The sequence below is a fragment of the Phaethon lepturus genome, unplaced genomic scaffold (assembly GCF_000687285.1).
Source record: "Phaethon lepturus isolate BGI_N335 unplaced genomic scaffold, ASM68728v1 scaffold20615, whole genome shotgun sequence".
In the NCBI taxonomy this organism is placed as follows: domain Eukaryota; kingdom Metazoa; phylum Chordata; class Aves; order Phaethontiformes; family Phaethontidae; genus Phaethon; species Phaethon lepturus.
In genome coordinates this window covers 37,227-57,408 of record NW_010538665.1, presented here as the reverse complement: position 1 = coordinate 57,408, position 20,182 = coordinate 37,227, and the positions used below count along the sequence as shown (strand labels likewise).

At 42.4% G+C, this 20,182-nt stretch overlaps 1 protein-coding gene across 1 annotated transcript in view; it reads left to right on the top strand.

Moving 5' to 3' along the window:
* Positions 1 to 1,695: 1,695 nt before the first annotated feature.
* LOC104620624 (double-stranded RNA-specific editase B2-like) overlaps positions 1,696 to 20,182 on the top strand; it is a gene marked incomplete at its 3' end in the record, with an annotated part of 55,045 nt that continues 36,558 nt past the window's right edge. The window contains 4 exon segments of the mRNA XM_010286905.1: positions 1,696 to 1,716; positions 2,111 to 2,228; positions 5,277 to 5,363; positions 13,835 to 14,742. Of these exon segments, the coding sequence (XP_010285207.1) occupies positions 1,696 to 1,716; positions 2,111 to 2,228; positions 5,277 to 5,363; positions 13,835 to 14,742 (1,134 nt within the window).

The following is a 20,182-nucleotide window of genomic DNA, read 5'->3' as shown; positions in this document are numbered from 1 at the left end:
AAACTAAATGATGCAGCAAGGTGGCTGTACAAGCCATAGTTTAGGAGGCTATGAGCCCTTCTCAGTAAGTGCTGTGGTTTAAAGACATTGCTATTTTCCCCAGAAATTTGCCATATTTTTCTTTTGTGTAAAGAATCCCCTCATCCTGCCAATCACTGTCAGCCCAAGCCTGAACTGACTAAGATATGAGAAGGAAGGCAGAGAATCATCTCCTGATGTGCAGGCTCTCTTCCCTCTCTGTAACCCCCTTTTCAAAATAAATCAAGGTTAACACAACTGAAAAAATGTAACTACTATTTGAGTAGCTGCAAATACTGATTTAAAGAAATAAAAATACATTGCTTTTTTTTAAGAGGTTTTACAGCGGAGTTTACATTCTTGCATTAGAATTGACCCTTCCTGAGTAATTTCATACTCTGTGCAAACCAAATGAATTACTTAGGACTGGTTTATAATGTCCACATTGTGTTTTTAAAAGAATACTATTAAAGAAACCTCTGACAAGTAAAGTAGCTTACAGTAATCATTACAGTTAGAATATGAGAATGAAACTAATTCAGTAAAACATTGCTAACGCTGATCTGGCAAACCACTGGTAGCCATCTGTCTAATCCTTCTTGTGTTCAGAAGTTGTATTTAAAAAAAAAAAAAATATTAATCGTGCTCATTAGCTGCCAAGCAAAAGAGCAAGCCACAAGCTTCTGCTCAGAGATTAGCTAATACTAGCAAATACTACTTGCTTTTCCAAGTTTAACCTAGGACCTGCTGCGTGATCTCAAGGCCAGGACAAGTTTTCCAACTGGGGTCCACAGGGATAAGAGAGTCTATAAGGGATGGGCCCAAGGACCTGTGCAACGCCCTGCAGATGCCACCCATCTTCCAACAGCCCTTCAGCACCAAGGGCTCCTCAGCCTCCCCACTAGACAATCTGTTCCAGTGCTGCACTATCCTAACTGTTAGGAGGGGTTTTTTAATGTCTAAAGTGAATTTTCCTTGGTGCAATTTAAGTCCATTACTTCTAGTTGTGTTAATGCACATGGAATACAGTTTGTTCCTTTCTTCTACGTAGCAGCATTTTATGTATTTGAGGACTCTTGTTATGACCCCACTTAGTCTGCTCTTCTTAAAGCTAAACAATTTGTCCAACATGTATAAGGCTTGATTTTTAAAAGTGTTGAGCTCCTGCTGTTCCCATTGCTTTTATTCAGGTGATTGAGAGTGAAAGAACTTCAGTATGTTTGATGATCAAGCCGTATTGTCTGTGCCCTTTAAATACTGATAGGTATGAAGGGCGCAAATGCTGTTTATAGCTGTGTATGTGTATTCTTGTCTTCCCAATAAAAGCATATTTACGGGACCTGTGACCAGCCTTCTGACTGCATCCACAGGGCAAGAGCAACTTCACAAAAACAGCAAACTTTAGTGGAAACTTGGGTGCCTTTTATGCCAAGCCTTGGTGAATCATTTGGAATAAATCATTTTCTGTTTTTCATGCAAAACATATCTTGGCTGATGTTTTTTTGATTTGCTTTAATGATTCATATGGTGACTGTCAAAACAGTGTTCACGATTATTTTTTAACTATTTGCTGTTGTTGTAAAATATATACTTAAGAAGCATGAACTGAAATCCTTTTCCATCCCAAAATGAAGGAGGGTGAGGTTTCTTCATATAATGGGCTTCTCATCGGGAGAAATGGTGATTTTTGTGCTTAAGGTACTGGAGCAGAGTTCCACTTGGGGTCGCTTGGAAGGATATTTTTATAGTGAATATGCTACAAAACATGATGGAAATTATACAAAATATAACACTATCATCTTGTGTTAGTGTTCCAGGGAGACTAGAAATAAACCCCACTATACCTGTTCTTTGTCTCAATTTCCATTGTAAATACAGCTTCTTTTGTGTCCATGTAGGCCCTCACGAAATCGCTCCTTCATGTCACTGGAGGCAACTGTAATGCAAGCCATAACTCCTTGTATTGGTTCTCATAAATGTAGGGTTATGTATTCTGCCTTTCTGGAGAAAAGAGCTTTTGAAATGTCTTGTTTTCTTCTCTTAGACCCTCTCTCCTAGCTTTGAAAAATTATTTCCTCAGACAAATACATAGAACATTTACAATTATAAAGTAAAAATAACCACTTTAATTTTGGGCTACCTGTCATTGCTTCTTTTTGGAAAAAAAAAATCATAGAAGAAGAAGAGAGTGAGAGAAAAAAGGATTAAAGGTATTTCTCTGCATGGCTTTTTCATATCCAGCCATGTCCATTATTCTTATCCATAAGATTTCATCAAACTGATGAAAATAATACTAATTGTGTGTGATGGATATGAAAATACATGGGGACCATAAACTGTGATTACACAACTCTCCTGATCTTGTTCTGAAATGGTAAACACTGAATTTCTCATTGAAAATAAAGCTGAAGTAGTGTCCCATGAGATATATACAGTAATAGTCAATAACATGCAAAAGATGGAAGTGCACAATCGCACCAATAGTTTTATACCTAGTCAGATTATTTCCCTGTAAACACCTACATTTAATTATCCTGTCATCTATCTTCCCCTCCTCCATAGGCTCGATAATTCGTCTGTGCTACGTGCATACTGTGGCTCTTCTCTTACATCACTCACTCAAAAGCCCTTCCAGACACACACTAAGTCTTCTATTGCTCAACCAATGGTTACATAAACAGAAATAATATATATTTATAGGTTAAGTATAATTTATATAAATATAAATAAATAATAAATATGAAATTATAATCTTTATCATCTGTACTGATTGAAGGATATCCTGTTATTAGGGCCTGCCTGAGTCTGGTTGACACAAACCCAGCCATTGCTGCTCTGAGAGTGCAGTAAATGTCACAGGCCATCCCGTTTCTCTGCCACACAAAGCAAAGGTCCAGCAAGGTCTTTGGGGACAGGTGGGAAACAGTAACAACAAAAGCTTGAGATGGCTAAAGGGTCCCTTAAGGCAAAAGGGAAAATAATGTGATAACTTTTAAATCCACATTGTAAATCTCACCTAGAGATTGCACAAAATTGCTTGGGGTAAAAGGCAAATCACAGAATATTCCTTTAGCTAGTAATAGTGTAGTATACAGCTACACGGTTTTGCTTTTTGATGGGTGGCAGGGGTAGGCATTAGGCTACATGACCCACTTCAGCAAGAAAGCACACGTTCTCAGTGCTTGGTTAATGGATTAGCTCTCTAGGAGAAGTGAGAACATTTTCTCAGCAAAGAAGCTTTAAGTTTGCGTACGTTATCCAGTGTCTTGAGGGTTAGCCATGAAGGTCTGACAGCCGTCAGCAGTCAGGCCAAGGCAGAGTAGGCTTCAGCTCACTGCATCTCAGTATCCAGACACAACCGTCATTGCTGGTGCTGAAGACAAGGACTGTCCTGATCCTACATCTATCACCTGAAGCGTTCCCCTTACCAAATGTAGCCTTTGGGTTAAGTCCCAAAAGCCTACGCTCTTTTCACTTTAATCAAAGAAAACAGTTGAGAAAGTCAGGAGTGAATAACAGCCTTTACCCTGATCACAACCCAACAGGTTCACGTGCGCTGAGACAGTGTCGCACAGAGACACCACATTTCTCAGCGAGCAACGCCTTAGCAGCAAGTGTCAAAGCATTCACTTAGGAAAACCTTTTGGCTAAAGCGTTCATAAAGAGCTTCACTCTTTCGGTTGATGACATCATTATAATCCCTTAATAAAATTGCAATTCAAGGAGGCTCATTTGTGCTCTAATTATATATTAGTCTGGGCTGAAAGGTTTCCGGATGGAAAAGTTTTCTTCAGGCAGTCTTTTATTCCGCTTATTGTATTTATTTAACAAAGAGCAGTCAGCTTTTACTGGGCTTTTTCATAATAGAGTTGAGCTGTAGTGTTACCTAGCTAAGCGCAAACATCTGCAGTCATTTTTGATGGATACTGATAACACTCTTTAACAAGAGCAAGGATTATTTGCAAATGTAGGAAGAACCAGGCCAAAAAGCCAACAGATGTGCTGCTGAAAAAGTCTAAGAGCTCTACAGCCAGAATGCCTTCCAGACCAGTGGTAGATTAGCAGCCAGGTAGTTTAAGAAAATTCAGAGAAATATTTTCTCACCAATAAAGTCTCTGTGGAAATAATTTTTCCCGTCACTTGAACGAAGACATTCTGGGTTTGGTTTTGACGCTTCTGCCACAGGATGAAAGCCCAGCGTTGTTCATAACGTGGAGGATTCAGAGCATTTCCAGATAACTGGGGCTTTCTAAGCAGAGGAGCACTTTAGGAAAGCAACTAAAAGTCCTTCAAAGCTATGAATCACCTTTGTAAGGTGTTTCTGTTTCTTCTGCTATCTAAAGTAGACAACCTGTTAATGTTGGCTCCCAGCAAAGTTTATCAGGAGGAATTAAACCTAAACAAACCAAACAACGAACTAAACAAACTGATTAACAAACTAAACATGTAGCTTCAATATATCCCTGTTTCTAACCTTTCTGTTAACAGCAACATTCACTAGAGAGAAATCCTGAGCCAAATTTTGAGCTAGTATAAGTCAGTATCAGTTCTCATTTTGCTAGATCTGTCCTGGGATCTAATGGAGAGGCTGATCGTGGCACTGGAAGTAAATGGCTGTTCCATCTACTATCTGCAGGACAAACAGAAACTGCAGGTAGAAGGAACTGCACTTAACATGCATGTGAATAAGAAGGATTTTAAGTAGGATTCCTATTGTTTGGATAATAGTTTCCTGTGCCATTATCCATAAAGCTCTTTCAAAAATCAAATCAACACTTTCTAGAGTTAGAAGCTGTTGTAGCCTCTTGTGCCACCAACACTTGAGCTTTCTCTGAGACTTCTGGTTCAGCCTCTGTCAGGGAGAGGAAACAAGAGGCGGTGAGCTGAGAGTCTCGTCCGTTAGAGCAGTTCCATGTCCCTCCTCCCAGAGCTGACTGCCTCCCCTGTTCCCAGCTGGACCAGCTCAAGCATCCCGCAACCCCAGCCCTGCAGTGCTCGGGCACCATTGCGGGGAAGCACGGCCAAGGAGCACCACACAGGTGCAGAAACCAGGAGGGACGTGTATTAAGTATTTGCATGTGCCAGCTGCAGTAAACTCATTGCAGTTCAGTGAATTTTGGGGGGGCTGTAGAGTCAGGAAAAACAAAAAAATAAAGGACTTGCTGAGACATTTTCACCTGAGGAAAAGTATGGAGTAGATCGGAATGCGCTGACAGAATACTGATTTTATATGTCTCTCTCTTTCTCTTTTCTTCTAGAAAAAGTAAGCATACTGTCAACCTTCATAGCACCCTTCAAGTACCTGAGTCCTGGCACAACCACCATGGAGGATGAAGACAATTTAAGTAAGCGGTCTGTTTTCTTTATAAGCAGACGAATAATAAAGCTTAAAGGTAAAAGCTCTACATTGTAGCAGCAATTGTGAAAAGGAGATGGATTTGCAAATATTGGCAGGCCATAAGCCCAGTCCTCATGTAAAATGTAAAATTCCCTGTTGCTGAGTGCAAACATGTTCTCCAGTCTCCAGGGAAGGAAGGGTTAATCTCAGCTCACCGTCCCTTTTCCCTGTGAAGACCTTGTCATATCAGGGCCGTAAGTGGTGTGTCACAAATATAGAGGAAAAACTTCTTACAAAAAGGAGATGTTTACACTCAGGTTTACAGGACTGTGGAGCTTCTTTTCCTTTCCTGTTTGTATTACCCTATTTTGTTCACTTGCTTTTCTTACAATCCCCCCAAAACCAGGACATTTTCATGCTGTGCCTTCCCCTTGGTTTCATTTCCTTGAGTACAGAAGGACTTTTGCAAAAATAAAGACGGCAGGATCGAGCCATCTTCTTAAACTGTTTTCTCTTTCACTGCTGTGGTATGACCTGGAGAACAAAAATAAGAGAAAAAAGAAAGAAAGAAACAAAATCCAGTCGAGAAGAGCTTAAATGAACCAGGCTTAAATAAATGAGATGTAACCCAGAAATTAACCACCGGATTCTTTTGGACCCTTACACCCGAACAAAGTCACTGACACTCCCTGCACCCGTGACTGCAGAGCTGCTGGGTTTGAAGGAGTTGTGAAGACTTCAAAACACCGAGAAAGAAGTCTGGGAGTGTGCAGTTAGGACTGAATAACCCTCACTAAGCCCTCCCATTTATCACCTAGAAGCCACTCTTGTGTGTTACCCATCCCTGTTTATTGTAACGCATCCTGAATCATAAAAAAAAGGAGGGAAGCTTTCTGAACCAAATGAGCAACTCCTTGAGTTTGAGTATCACCTGCCAGACGGGTTTCGTCTCCAGCCAGACGCACACTGACACTGTTGGAGCCGGTGGGTGGGAGGAATGGTGGTTTTTCCCCATTGCTGCTGACGTGCCGAAGGCGTGAAGGAGCACAGCCCTCTGTTTTCTGCTGCTGAGCAGCACATGGACATCACGTCATGCCGCTGCGCCGGGACCGGCAGGTTTTTACATATATTAGCTAAGGCAAAAAAAACCCGCTGAAAATCCTTCACAATTGGTCCCAGGGAGGCTACATTTTCAGGGAGATGTATGAGAAGTACACACAGGGAACATATTACGCACATGATGAGCTTGTGCAGGCACCTCCTGCGTAATGTTTCCCAAATGTGCGACTTAGTTATTTTTAGGTAATGTGGGAAGTTTGTACGAGCCAAACACTGTAACACCATTTTCTTACTGATGTTGTAGTGCCAAGACTGCTTCGTGCCTGTGCAGGCTTTAAAATAGCTCACATGGACAGGGTGAGTGATGTTTTCTGAAAGAGAAAGAGCAAATTTCAGTGTTTTCGGGGTCATCCTGCCTAGTCCTCTCTTGGTTCAAACACACACTCCAGAGTTAAAGCAGCTATTTTTTTCTTGGCACATACAACACATTTTAGGTGTTACTATTAGAATCTTAACTCCCCCCACCCAAAAAAAAACTAAAATCAGACATATTTCAGTGTTAATTTCTAGTAGAGTGGTATAAATCCCACTAATGTCTTTAGCACACATGTACCTGTGTAGTAATTTGGCATTTTAAAGAGCCTGCAAGGCAGAGAAATAGTTCGCTTATCCCTGTAGTTTTCTGCTCACAAAGCATCCTGTGACAGTGCCCCTTCCTGGATTGTGCTATATCGATAGGCAGAGTCCCACTGGCTGAAACGGATTTAAATCCTGTTTCACATTCCTTTAGGCCTTCTTTTCGAAGGGACTGTGGTTTAATCCCAGCTGGCAACTAAGACCCACAGAGCCGCTCACTCAGTCCACCCCAGCGGGGTGGGGGAAGAGAATCTGAAGGGTAAAAGTGAGAAAACTCATGGTTTGAGATAAAAACAGTTTAATAACTGAAATAAAATAAAATATTACATTAATAATAATAATAATAATAACAATAATAATAGATACATTGTAATGAAAAGGGAAATAAGAGAGAGAAAAATAAAACCCAAGAAAGATGAGTGTTGCAAATGACAACAGTTGCTCACCACTGGTAGCAAAGGATGGTTACGATCCATGCGAGGTTAACTACACACGCATTTTCAGCTGGTGATTATTAGCATATAGACACTATTATCGTGGTTTATGATCCATGAACTAATACTGGCAAAATGTATCGAAGGCAGTATGTACCTTTGGAATGGCATTTTGGGTAAAGTAACCATCAGTCTCCAATGAGGATCTATCTTGAAGATGTGAGAAAAGAACCCCCCTATTCATTCCCAGAAGTCAGTTATAGCCGAGAATTTAAGAAATGTCACACAAGATTCAAAATAGGAAGTTTAGCACTGGAAACCGTCTTCAGCATTTGCTGTTAGTGATGCACGGAGAAAAAGGGCATTTAAATGGGGACCCTCCCCTCGGTATATCTTTCTAGCACCCAGCAAGAAATTTACTCAGCTAGAGTTTGCACCTGAATCGTCATATTTCTTAGACATCAACAGACCTGTCTAGCCCTCTTCGGAGGCCGCTGATACTTCTGATCTCAACAACAGCCAGGAACAGGGAGTTCAGTGATTTAGTGTGTTGTCAAAAAGTGCCCTCTTTTATTGCTTCGAGCCTGCTCTCTGTAGTGCTTGGGTTGCATGAAACAGTGAACAATCATTCCCTGTTCACTGCCTGGCCGCCCGCCTGCCTTTTAGGATGTTACAGACCTCTGCCTGTCCCTGATCTTCAGTCACTCCATCCACACCACGCCACAGCATCAAGGCAGACTATCACCGGACACGGGTACTTGCAAATCTGGGGTGTATCTCTAGCAGGAGCCTGTGAGTCCGGGGGACCTCGCTGTGCAATGCCGCCGCGGGCACAGCCTCGGTGCAGCGCCCTTCTGGAGGTGTATACCTCTCCCAAGCGCCCGCAGAGGGACCTGATGTCCCCAACATAAGGATTTCAGCCCCTGCAACAGTCCCGTAGGATGAATCCCAGATTCAGTGTACTGAAGCATGTTTGGTTATGAGCATGTTGGTCAAAGTCTCCCTCGGGCAGCGTGAGGCACCAGAGCTTTTGATTGCACAGTGTGAGGTACTGGGGACCCTGCCTCTAAGAGGATGGTGAATATCTCCTCCCAGCAGTCTGAACGCCAAGCAGTCCCCCACGGAATCAAACTCCACGTTTTTGTTCTGAAAACTGTGTCTATTGCCATCATTTGGATTTCTCCCATGCCTAAGGCTAAGCTATAGGCTGGTCCTGATTCAGGAAGGCATGTACTTAGCTCCGTTTCTGCCCTGGGCTGCCCACGTTTTTTGCCGTATGCACTTATTTGCTAACTTGGACAGAGAGCATCAGAGCCCGAGTATCATCTAAGTCAGGTCATTAGGTCATTTGAATAATTTCCCTAATTGGTAAGAGCTGTACTAGATGTGCATAGATTTCACAGTTATTTCAGGTAATAAGGTAGGCAAAGTAGATCATCTTCATTCTGGAACAGCTAAAGGCAATGGCAATCACCTTTCACAAATTTTCCATCTTCACTTTAAGCAAAGTCCTGTACTTTTTTGCACTGGTAATGCTTCCCTTCACAGTGTGGCATTACACACCAACAAAGTCTAATAATATTGGTTTAAAGAGCCTGAGCCCTGTGAGCTGGTGGGAAGGGTTCAGCAGCAACAGAGAGATCATGTCAGGTTTCCCTTAAGTAGATGTCTTTCATGAAGTTTTAAAAATACGTATCTGTGTCTTTTCATGTAAGAGAGGAAGGAGTGACTTCTGTTGTTAGCTACAAGTTTATTATTCTAAAAAAATACAAACCTAAAAGTCCCAGCAGAAGAGTTCCCAATCCTCCACTGTGGGCTGAATAAGTGTATGAAAATTCCGTCTTGCTTGCAAGAGGAGACTGCCATACGTTGCATTTGATGTAGTAGCTGACCTTGGACAAAGGTGCCATGGCTCTGGCTCCTGGGTTCATACCTGCTGCTTCTGATTTAAATTTTTTCCCTTTCAAGTATGCCAGGAATTATGGGGGTCAATCCTTCTAACCTCTGCAGTCGATGTGATGTAGACGGACAGCAAAAATGTACTCTACATAAGCAGCTCAAACAGGGGTTAGATATTAAAACACAGAAGAATAAAAATTAGATCCTACCTGTATTGTTGAAAATGCATTGGTAGCAATCTAGTGTTTACTAAGTGTTTCTAAAGACAATAACTTCCTGTGTCAGAGATACCAGTTGAATCAGAACTTTGCTATACTACAGGGACTGCAATTTCTTTCTTTCAATATCGTAGCTTTTCAATAATGTGCTGCCCCTTGTAAATCAATATTAAAGATGCCAGCCAAAATTAAGATGCCACCTACCACCTCTCCATTCCCATCCTCCTTGGCAGTTGGCTTGGCAGCAGAATAACCTTCAACAGGAACAATATTATCTCTTCAAATGTAGCGTGGAGTATCGGATGGCTAGTTCTGCAGAGCCCTTATGACCCAGAGACATAGGCAGTGTCATTATTAGTGATGCATTATAGTTCTGAAAAGCTCTTGATGATGCAGACTCTCTAGGTTAACTCTACTGTGCATAATGACCAAAAGGAGAAAAACATGAAAGAGCAGACAGAAGATTGAGGAATAGTGCATAAATAAATATATTTCACTAACTGCTCATGCCATTGCATGACTGCAATGTCTCCTTTCGCTCGTGAAACTGCAAAAACGAATGAATAAAGTTACCTGAGGAGATATTGCAGTGCAGAGGTGAGGATTTTTTAGAAATCTTACACAATATATTAGAAACTATCGCCAAACCATTGTAAGATTTTGCTTTCTCCTTTTTTTTTAACTCCGTCCCCTTACACTTTTATTGTTCTCCAACCTTTCATCATAGGGGAAACATATTTTATTATCTTTTTTTTTTTTTCCCAAATGTAGATGATATGTTTTGGGGACTCAAGAGCAAAAACATTATGAGAGATAACAGGACTGAAAATGATCCACAGTTTTGTATTTTCCCTGTGTGCGTCCTCTGACTTACCCCTTTCCTTTTAGTGCTCTTAATTTCCAAAATTGGTTGTGATTGTTCTATTACAGCTGCTTACAGTATTTATCTTACGTAGTTTGGTGTCATTTGCCTGCTTTGTCTGATTTTCACAATAGAAGCACATGTGCCACCATTAGAGAGCTAATCTTATGTCTGCTACACAGAGGCCTCATAAAAGACACATTTCAAAGACCTCCTATTTCAAAGATACCTGAAAGTATAAAGTAATTTCACATTGCCTGGCGGCTGCTGGGTATAGCACAAGTCCATCAGGCTCACAGAGTTTCTGAGGCGCTCACTGAATTTAGGCTGCCTCTGATTCTCATGCCATGATGACTTTTGTCCTGCTGCAGGTGTCACCTAAGCCTGTGAAGAACTGAGCTATTCCCTGGTGTTTCAGGATCAGGTCCTCTAGAAATCTGGTCGACTGTAAGGATACATGCATGGATTGCCTTCACCGTGGCTATGCCAAAACATACCATAAATACAGACAACGGCACCGTCACACACGCCCGACGTTGTGCACGTATCTTCTGTGCCTGGTCTCTGGAAGCATCTCTGCATTTTTTCCACTACATCAGTGCAAACTCCCTGTTGGCCAAAAGCCGGACTAGACAATTTCATAGACAGAATTTAAGACAAACAAGTCATGTTTATTTTTAGTTACCATGTTTTTTGTTAACCACTGTGTTAGTGAGGGTGACTAAGGTAAGATGCTAAGGTCACACATTCATGTTCACAAATCCATTGTTCTCTATGAAAGAAAAAACAGCTGGAAAAAGACAATATGAATTATAAATACAAATAACCCCTTGAGTTTTCCTATTCAGCGGTGCATAATCAATACAAATTCTTTTCAAACCTGAATATAGTGTGAAGCAAGAGCTATCTTTCTTTTCATGCTTCCTGACTACAATATCATTATGTACCATAATTGGCTCTGTAAAAACCTATTAGGTAAGATGAAGGAGGAGGTGTGAAATACAGAACCAAACCTGCTTCTTGCTAAAAAGTATGTCTGAGCCAAAATATTTTACCTTTATTTAAAAAAATGCACGCAACTAAAGAGACGTATTCTGAGTGGGATGGAAACATGAGAAATGGTGGGAAATGGCTGGCCACAGCCACTGCCAGGGTAAATCGAGCAAAGTTAAAACTGGCATCTCCTTCCCCCTCAGACGAGAGCTTCCACAAATAGAGTTGTGAACTCAATGAGAAAAGACCACATTATCCTTGTGTCTTAGTTAATCTGACCTTTTAAATGTCTTATTTCCAGAGAGCCTGGTTTAAAGATGTCACATTTTATGTGGCTGAATGCCATATGATGAAACCTTTCTTTTTCTATTATGTATTTCTTTTTCCTTCCTTCCTCACCCTACTTAATTCTCTCCCTTTAGCTTCAGAAAGTAAAAATTAACTAGTCACTAAGACCTTAAGTTGTCGGTTCACGTTCTGCCTCAGCAAAGCACTGCAGCAGATAGGTCTGCAAGTAACTTTGCTGAGACACAGACACAGGCTGGAAGCTCAGCGTGTGCCAGAGTTTTCAGGAAAGGGAGCCGAAAGACTCAGTCCTGCGAACGGGCCCCTACACGTGCAGCTGAGCCGCGATTTTTCATCCCATCCGAGCAGCGAGCTGCTTTCTGTGGAACAACTTGTGTGAATGCAGACTTATTTCTCTGCTGGCAAAAAGTCTTTTGATATTTAATACAAGTGCAACTTGTCAGGATATGAAGGAGTTTTTTAATCACGAAGGTTGCCACATAATTCTCTGCAGGTTGCTGCACATCTGTCAGCCCAGCCTAAGCCGGGGCAGCAGCAGAGACACTCCGCTCCAGCAGAAGCTCCTCGAGGCGAGGCTGGCAGCTCACCCCGTACATCCTTGCAGCCAGCTTGTGCATCGGGGTAGCAAGGAGACCAAATGTGGCCACGGCCCCACAGAAAGTGAGAGAACCATCCTCTGTCCCCTAAGGACCACAGGGACCTTCTCTGTGCTCGGGACCCATGCGCAGCTGGCATGCTCCTGTCTGACAATAACAAGGCACGGGAAGGGCTCCACGCTCCGCGCTGGTTGGGATACGGCCGGCAGCCAGGCAGTGCTCTGCTCGGAACGGGATCGGGTGCATCGCTGCGGGGATGGGTTGCTTCACGGGTTGGCTACAATCATGTTTGCTTCACGGGTTGGCTACACTCATGTTTGCTTCCTCAACTTCCCTCTGCCCCAGGGAACGCCCAGGAGGACTGGAGGATGCATCAGGGATGCAATACATTTAAACAAACTCATCAGAAGAGACTGAAATGTTATAGGATGCTTATTTAGACAGCAGCGTATTTTCTCTCTCATTCAGGATATCGGTGAGATGAATCTCCGTTCTCAGCCACGCATCTGCTGTAGCAAAGAGCACTGCCTCGCAGCATGGGTGTTGCATAAGCGTAGTTCAGTGCAATGTGTGATTCATTGGCACAACAACAACGGAGTGCTCCCGCCGTAGCTCCCCGCTGTCATTTCATTCCCTTCCTGGCGCTCCTGGAAGTCACTCTCCCCCATTGCTTTTCTTTGACATAGGTCATTCTTTACATCAGTAATTATTCCTGTCATGCTGCTCTGTTTTTTCCTAGTGTCATTTAGGTTTATCTAGAATTTCTGCAATATTAGTTGTTGCTGATGCAGGAACTAAGACTATCTGCAACTGTATTTGACAGAAAGACTCTTACTTCTTAAACTGGAATTTGAGTCCGGACCAAATTATTGTTTCAAATGCTAAGAGGGTCTGTCAGATCATTTCTTAGGCTCGATTCATGATGTTAGTAACACAAGAGCCTATGGTGTGAGTAAAGCCGGTCAATGTATTCATTGCAAATAAATTATTCAATGCATTTGCCCATTTTTCTGTTTGTGAATCATTTGTGAATAATTTCTGATTTCTAATAATGTGTTCATAAGCATTGACCCACATGGATTATAGAACAAACCTCAGCCTAAGGGAACTTTGCAAACTATTCACTTTTTACTAGTAATTATCCAGCGCAAATGCAGTAGTTCATTTAAGTCACATGGCATCAGTTATGCTTCATCTTTGAATGATGTAATCTTTTTTTAAAACAGGAGGCTAGTCACTAATACAAATAGAACTTTAGGGACAAGTGAACATGCAGGACATGCAGAAAATCTGTACTATAAATAATAAACAAACGATTATAAAGATATTTGAGGAAAGCCCCCAAAAAGGGCTGAGCAAGGATATCTATCATTAACTTTTTTTTGCGGGGGGGGGGATTCTGCCAGCCCTAGGCATATTGTCAGCTACTATGATGGTAACTGTAATGTGAGGTTTTTTTCTTTTTTTACTGACAGGTACCAGCAGTGCAGAAGTAAAGGAAAATCGAAACATTGGCAACCTGGAGGATCATCCAGTATCCTCTAATGAGCGGGCAAGAGGGGGAACACCTAGCAGTAAGAGAAAAAGACCCTTAGAGGAAGGCAATAATGGCCATTTCTGCAAACTCCAGCTCATCTGGAAGAAAGTCTCGTGGTCAGTGACGCCAAAGAACGCTCTGGTTCAGCTACATGAACTTAAACCAGGTTTACAATACAAAATGGTTTCCCAGACAGGTCCAGTGCATGCTCCAGTCTTTGCTGTCGCTGTGGAAGTAAATGGACTTACATTTGAAGGCACAGGGCCCACAAAAAAGAAAGCCAAAATGCGTGCTGCGGAGCTAGCTCTGAAGTCATTCGTTCAGTTCCCCAACGCCTGCCAAGCTCACTTCGCCATGGGCAACTGCATCAACCCATCCACGGACTTTACTTCTGATCAGGCAGACTTTCCAGATACTCTGTTCAAGGAGTTCGAACCATCTACACACAGCGAGGACTTCTCAGTCTACAACCCCGTTAATAACGAATTGCTTTCCACTGCTTATCGACACGGGCGCTTGCTCTGCCATACGCTGGACTTAATGGGCCACGGTAAGCAAAACAAGCACAAGATGGACTCCAAAGCGGAGAGTGAGAAGAACCCAGTGGTGCTGCTAAATGAGCTGCGGTCGGGCCTGCGGTACGTCTGCCTGTCGGAGACCATGGAGAAGCAGCACATCAAGAGTTTTGTGATGGCGGTGCGAGTGGACGGGAGAACATTTGAAGGCTCAGGACGTAGCAAGAAGCTGGCCAAGGGTCAAGCAGCACAGGCGGCTCTGCAGGCCCTCTTTAACATTCGGCTGCCCAGCCACATTCCCAGCAGGAGCAAATGTCACCATTTGCCACAGGTGAGAGCTCCTGGGTAGCCACCACCACGTTGGAGGAACTCTTTTGATGAATGGGATCGGTATTGCTATAGCTGTTGTTGTTATACCAGATGGTTCCTCTGATGTTGTAGCAAGTGCCATGCCACAAAATAGCTCTTTTCTCACAGAAAGAGCCAGATGCCACAAGCAGAAGTTTGAAAATTCTGTCCTGAAATCATTAGGTACAATTTGCAACCCTTTCCATAGGAGGCATGGATGAGAGGGCAAAATGTAGAGGGAAATACCAACATTTCAGTTTTCTAAAGAGAATGATAACATTGACACAGGCAGAAGAATCAGGTCATTCTGTGATACTGCATGCTTCTTGACAGAAAGAAGCCCATAAACAAAGGGATGTCCCGTATCCTCCTTTTCATTTCTGATGAGGACAGTGACATTCAGAGGAGACAGCAATGACAAGGAATGTGCCTGTGTCAGAGCAAACTCTCCAGACAATTCTACCACTAGAAAAGTTAAGGAGTTTTATTTACTATAGGCTTACCTTTTGGGTTGGTTTTTCTGTCCGTTTTCAAATATGCCTCCAAGAGCACAAGGGATAGTGAAAGCTCTGAAATTTTCCCAGAACAAATTTAGAGATTACTGCTGCATTCATACAGAAAATACAGATCTGAGGTACAAACCTAGCACATCAAAGTTTCATAGTTGGTCATATGCCAAAGGCTATCTTAGCATTAGCCAGACTTGTGTCAATTTTCTAAGTTCAAAGGCAGCCAGGATTTGCAGACATTGGGAAGCATTACATGGGTTCAAGTAATTTCTTGATTTGTTTGCGCTATCATAAAATGTTTGATCCACCAGCACCAGGAGGTGATCTACCGCTACAAAGCTCCCTTTCTGAAGGGAGTTGTTAAGGTCCAAGATTTAATGCAAAGCACTGAGAGCAGTAAGAGTCATTCTGCTGCTGGCTTGCTGTGACACTGTAGGCAAGTCATTTAAATCTAATATGCCTGTAATAAAAATGACCATATTACATAAAAGAACACTTCAAGATCCTTAAGTAGTGTGTAAATGCAAATTATTAGTAGTAATGCTCATTAACATTAGTAAAGATGTTCATTAGATGTTCAAAGAGTTTGATAGGAGATGAATCCTTTAGGTGATATGATTGCCTGCAGGACCCAGGAATTATATCTGGTAACCCAGAACTTTCCTTCCTATGTTTCCAAAAAGGAAACAGGAGAAATGTAAGAAATTCTAAAACACATCATAATCCTCCACCTCTTCCTTTTAATTCTGGTTTGTAAACTCCATGAACCAGCGGGATGGTAACATAGTTTAATAACAACAGTGATCTTCACAGAGTGCTTTGCAGGCATTTTGGAAGCCCTGGCCGACCTGGCAGTTCCAGCCTCCCAGTAGTCCTCCAAAGTACAGATAGCTTTAAATGAGAAATCCATGCTGCTTACTGCCCAAATTAATTCTGGTAATAAATAGTTTGTTTTGACGAACATGCCTATCCTTCCCCATGGAAACCTAGCACATGGAGATGAAGTGGAATCTCTAGTCCCGTCCTGCTGGCTGCGTTGGTGCCCTCAGTGAACTTTGCTGGGTGGGTCGGCAGGTAAATACCACACATTCATCAACCGGTGGTTTGTCATGTTCTAAAACTGCCCCACAGGTGTCATTGCCTCAGTTCCTGAGCCCTCTGAAACATTCCCTGGTTGCTTGTCTTCACAAGCATTTTCTACCTGAATATCACATCTTACCTAGGTCCCGAATTGTTCACTAGGTAACACATTCTTCAGTGTATATTACCTTTTTTATGGCATTTTCCCCTTTCTGTAGACTTCTGCCCTCCTTATCTTGTCACTGTTCTGCAAGTATAAATGTCAGCGAAAAGGTGTCAGTGAACTTTCTTTGTCAGTATTTTCTGAGTGGTTATGCATTGTCCAACTAAAAGATTACTTAGGCACTTTTAATGCCAGCATTCGGAACATTAATTGAGAGATCAGCCTTAACACGGATTTCTGCTGACCTGCTTTCATCAATAGACATAGTAGCTGTGACAAAAAAAATGAGTTTGTGTTAGTCACTTAAGTCATAACCCAACTTCCACTGAAACCAACAGACGTATTTCCACTGACTTTGCCTGAGCTGTGGCTTAAGCGTTAAATTCAGAAGCATCTTTACTTGTTCTCGCTGTGTTACGCAGTATCTCATCAAGTGACTGTCTTTGCTCACTGCTTCAGTCAGCCCATCTGGCTGTTTGGTCAGTTGAAGCGGTGGTAACCGTACTGGGGAGGGTGTAGTTCTCACTGAGCTGTGATCAGAGCCAGCTGCTCCAAAAGTTGTTTCAGCTCCTTCTTGTCTCCCTGATCTTCTGCGAACCACATTTTCAAGGACATGTTTCAAGCCATGTTTCAAAGCTATTCCTACTTAGTAGGCTGATCTTGGTTTGTGTCCAGAAGTGTTTAAAAGCAGGAGAGCACCCTGAAACCCAAACAGCTTAGGGATAGAATTTTAAATACTAGGGGAGGTGGATTTCTTCATAGAATAAGGAGTAACTATTGTCCTATCCAATCATTCACTCTTTTCATGTATTTCATCGTATTTGTTAGGATATCAGGTAGCTAACTCATTGATAGTAGGGACAGGCAAACAACATCAGCTGTAATGGTTTCACCTATATTTTGAGTATTTTGTAGAATCCAAAAGTACGTTTATCTCTATGGTTGCCCTTTACAAAGAGTATTGCAGCTTTGCATGTCTCTGTTCTTGTTCCCCTTGCTGTTATTAGTGGTGTTAGGAGGCCAGAATTTGGCTTTTCTTGATTACAGCCTGAATAGAAACAGGAAAAGCCAAAAATCTTGTAATACTGGCAGTCCAGTTGTGCTGAACTTATGGATTTCCCAGTGTCCAAGAAAGTGTCAAAAAAGTTCAGATGTCCTTATGAGCTGGGCCTCCCAACCATTGACATTTCTGCCTTGCTCATCAGAGCTCCCAAGGGACCTGGCTCAGCCTGGCCCTTGGGCATGCCCTCAGACTGACAGCCACTTTTCTTGTTCGATCAAGGGAGATTCAATATAAAATGTCAAAAGCAGCACCATATCCTCCAGTCTGTCCTGAGAGGTGCTGCCTACAGAGGAGGCTTCCTGAACTACCAGGAAATGCCGAGCATAGATGTAAAATACTACGACCTTGATCTCTTCTGATTCAGGCAAAACAAAGAAATGCAAGAAAAGCAAAGACAGAGATAGATGAATTCCCTGGGGCAGATGCAGTCCAACTTGCTTCTTCAGCTGCCTTTCCCACCCCTCACCTGCCAATGCTTGAAAACCCACCGTGAAATTGTGAGCACTTTACAACACTGGTGTTTTCTTAAAGAACAACACTGTGCCTCTGATTTTCTTTCCCGTGATTGTTCCACAACATACTTGGGCTGACAGCAAAATTATACCCAAAAAATAAACAAAAGCATATCGCACGTTACAGGATGAATAATTTTTAATCTGATAATTTAAAGCCAAAATAATTGAGATGATTGTGTCTTCTTTACCATCATCAGCAGTGCTTTGATCCACTTCTGTGATTCTCATACAGGTACAATGATGGCTGGGGGACCTGAGCTCTTGCCCCTGTATTGAGTGAATAGGAGGTTAGCTGAGATAATCCAAGGACCAGCTGAAATGGTCACAAGATTTGCCCATCATTCTGCCAGCTACTGTTTTTTCTCAAACCACATGTCTTATCTGTGCTATGCCACTGAAGTGCAAGATAAACACTATTGATGGTCTGAGACTGGGCACACCATGTTGATCAGAGTAGCCAAGATAGAAGCCTGGAGCTCTGCTAAACTAATGGCAGAGATAAAGTGAATCAGGAGAATGGAAATTACAACGCATCACTGTGCGCCTTCTCTAAGTCACTAAATATTGCTTCTTGTTTCCTAGCATACATGGACTGAGCTCATATTGTCCATCAAATAATATGCAGTTTCTTCATTCATCAGCTTTCGTGGAAGTCTGACAATTTTTTCTCCCCACCTTGGGAGCTAATTTTCTTGTAATCCAAAATAAGAGACAACACCAAGGAGTGCTAACCCTGCCAGCTGTAAAGAGTCTGCACAGGTAGAAATCCATCCACGCACTCCCAGGCTTTCCAAGTGTGATGTGTTCGTTTCAGGAGAACAAGGTGACCCCCAACCGCATCTGACCAGTTTACAGATTGTTTTTCTAATCTTGTAGTCCTTCTAATCTGTCTCACTTGGTCTAAACAGCATTCTTACTGCTGTAGAGCAAAACCATTAATTAATATTGCCATAACAAATTAGTAATAGAGGGGTGCTTGGATTTCAAATGGACCTAAATTAAAAAAGAATAGGTGTGAAAATTGCATTCACTCTGCTTTGAAATGGTTTAACGCTGCTGTTACTCGTTCGCATCCAGAGCCTCCAGAGCAGTATTTGTCAGTTTATTTATTTAAACGAAACCTCGCTGCATTTTGTGTCTGTGTGTCATCAAAAATAAGTACCTTTTTTTCCCTTCTGCAAATAAGGCTAACCATTTGAATCCAGCTAAACCCCCTATTTGCCAAAAGCTGCATGTGCAACCCAAAGCAACCTGAGTATCCCTATAGCACTAATTCTTTACCTGAGCAGGTCAAGGATTCCTGCCAGCTGACTTCAGTGTCACCTTGATGAGCGACGTCATGGGAAGAACCACCATACCCCACGCCTCTCAGCCGCTTCCCTCCAGAAGCCTATTTCTCTGTGTTGTAAAACTGGTTCATTTTCATGCTGTATCAATTGTTCCTGTTTCCTTCACTTTATTTCTCTAACTGTCCTCACTTGCCAACTTCCTTGCCAGCATGTCCTCTCACCTGTGTCGCAGTTACGCTGGGGTGGAGGTTGGCAGGGATAGATTTGACTCTGGTGCGAAGAGGGACAGCACACAGGGCTGGCATTCAGCTTTGAGAAGCTGCTCTAGCATGTTCACGCGAAGAGCTTTGTCTGGTCAAGCGGCCAGGCACGTTGCTTTACAGCAGTCTCTGTTCTCTCCTGCACAAAGAGACGCAGCTGAGAGGGGTGTGTGTAGCTCCTGACAGTGAGATGCAGGAAAGGGAAATGGTGGGGACCGGAGAGATGCCCCTGCGATACAACAAACATTTGATTTTCAACCATCTATTTCTGACTCTGTAGGTGGGGAAAGTTGCTTTTTATAATGAGAGCAATGGGCAGTCGAAACATTTATAGGATTACAGTTTCTTAAGCAAAACAATGGCAAAAGAACCAATTTAGAGGCACAGCATTAATGCGCTGGGTACTGTTATTATTATCCTGGCTGCTAATAAGATTGCAGTGACTTCTAGGCTCACAGCCTAGGAAGCAGGACTACACCCTTACCCCTCATACAAGTCCAACATAAAAGATGAATATTGCCCCAGAGAGATTACAGTTTTAGTC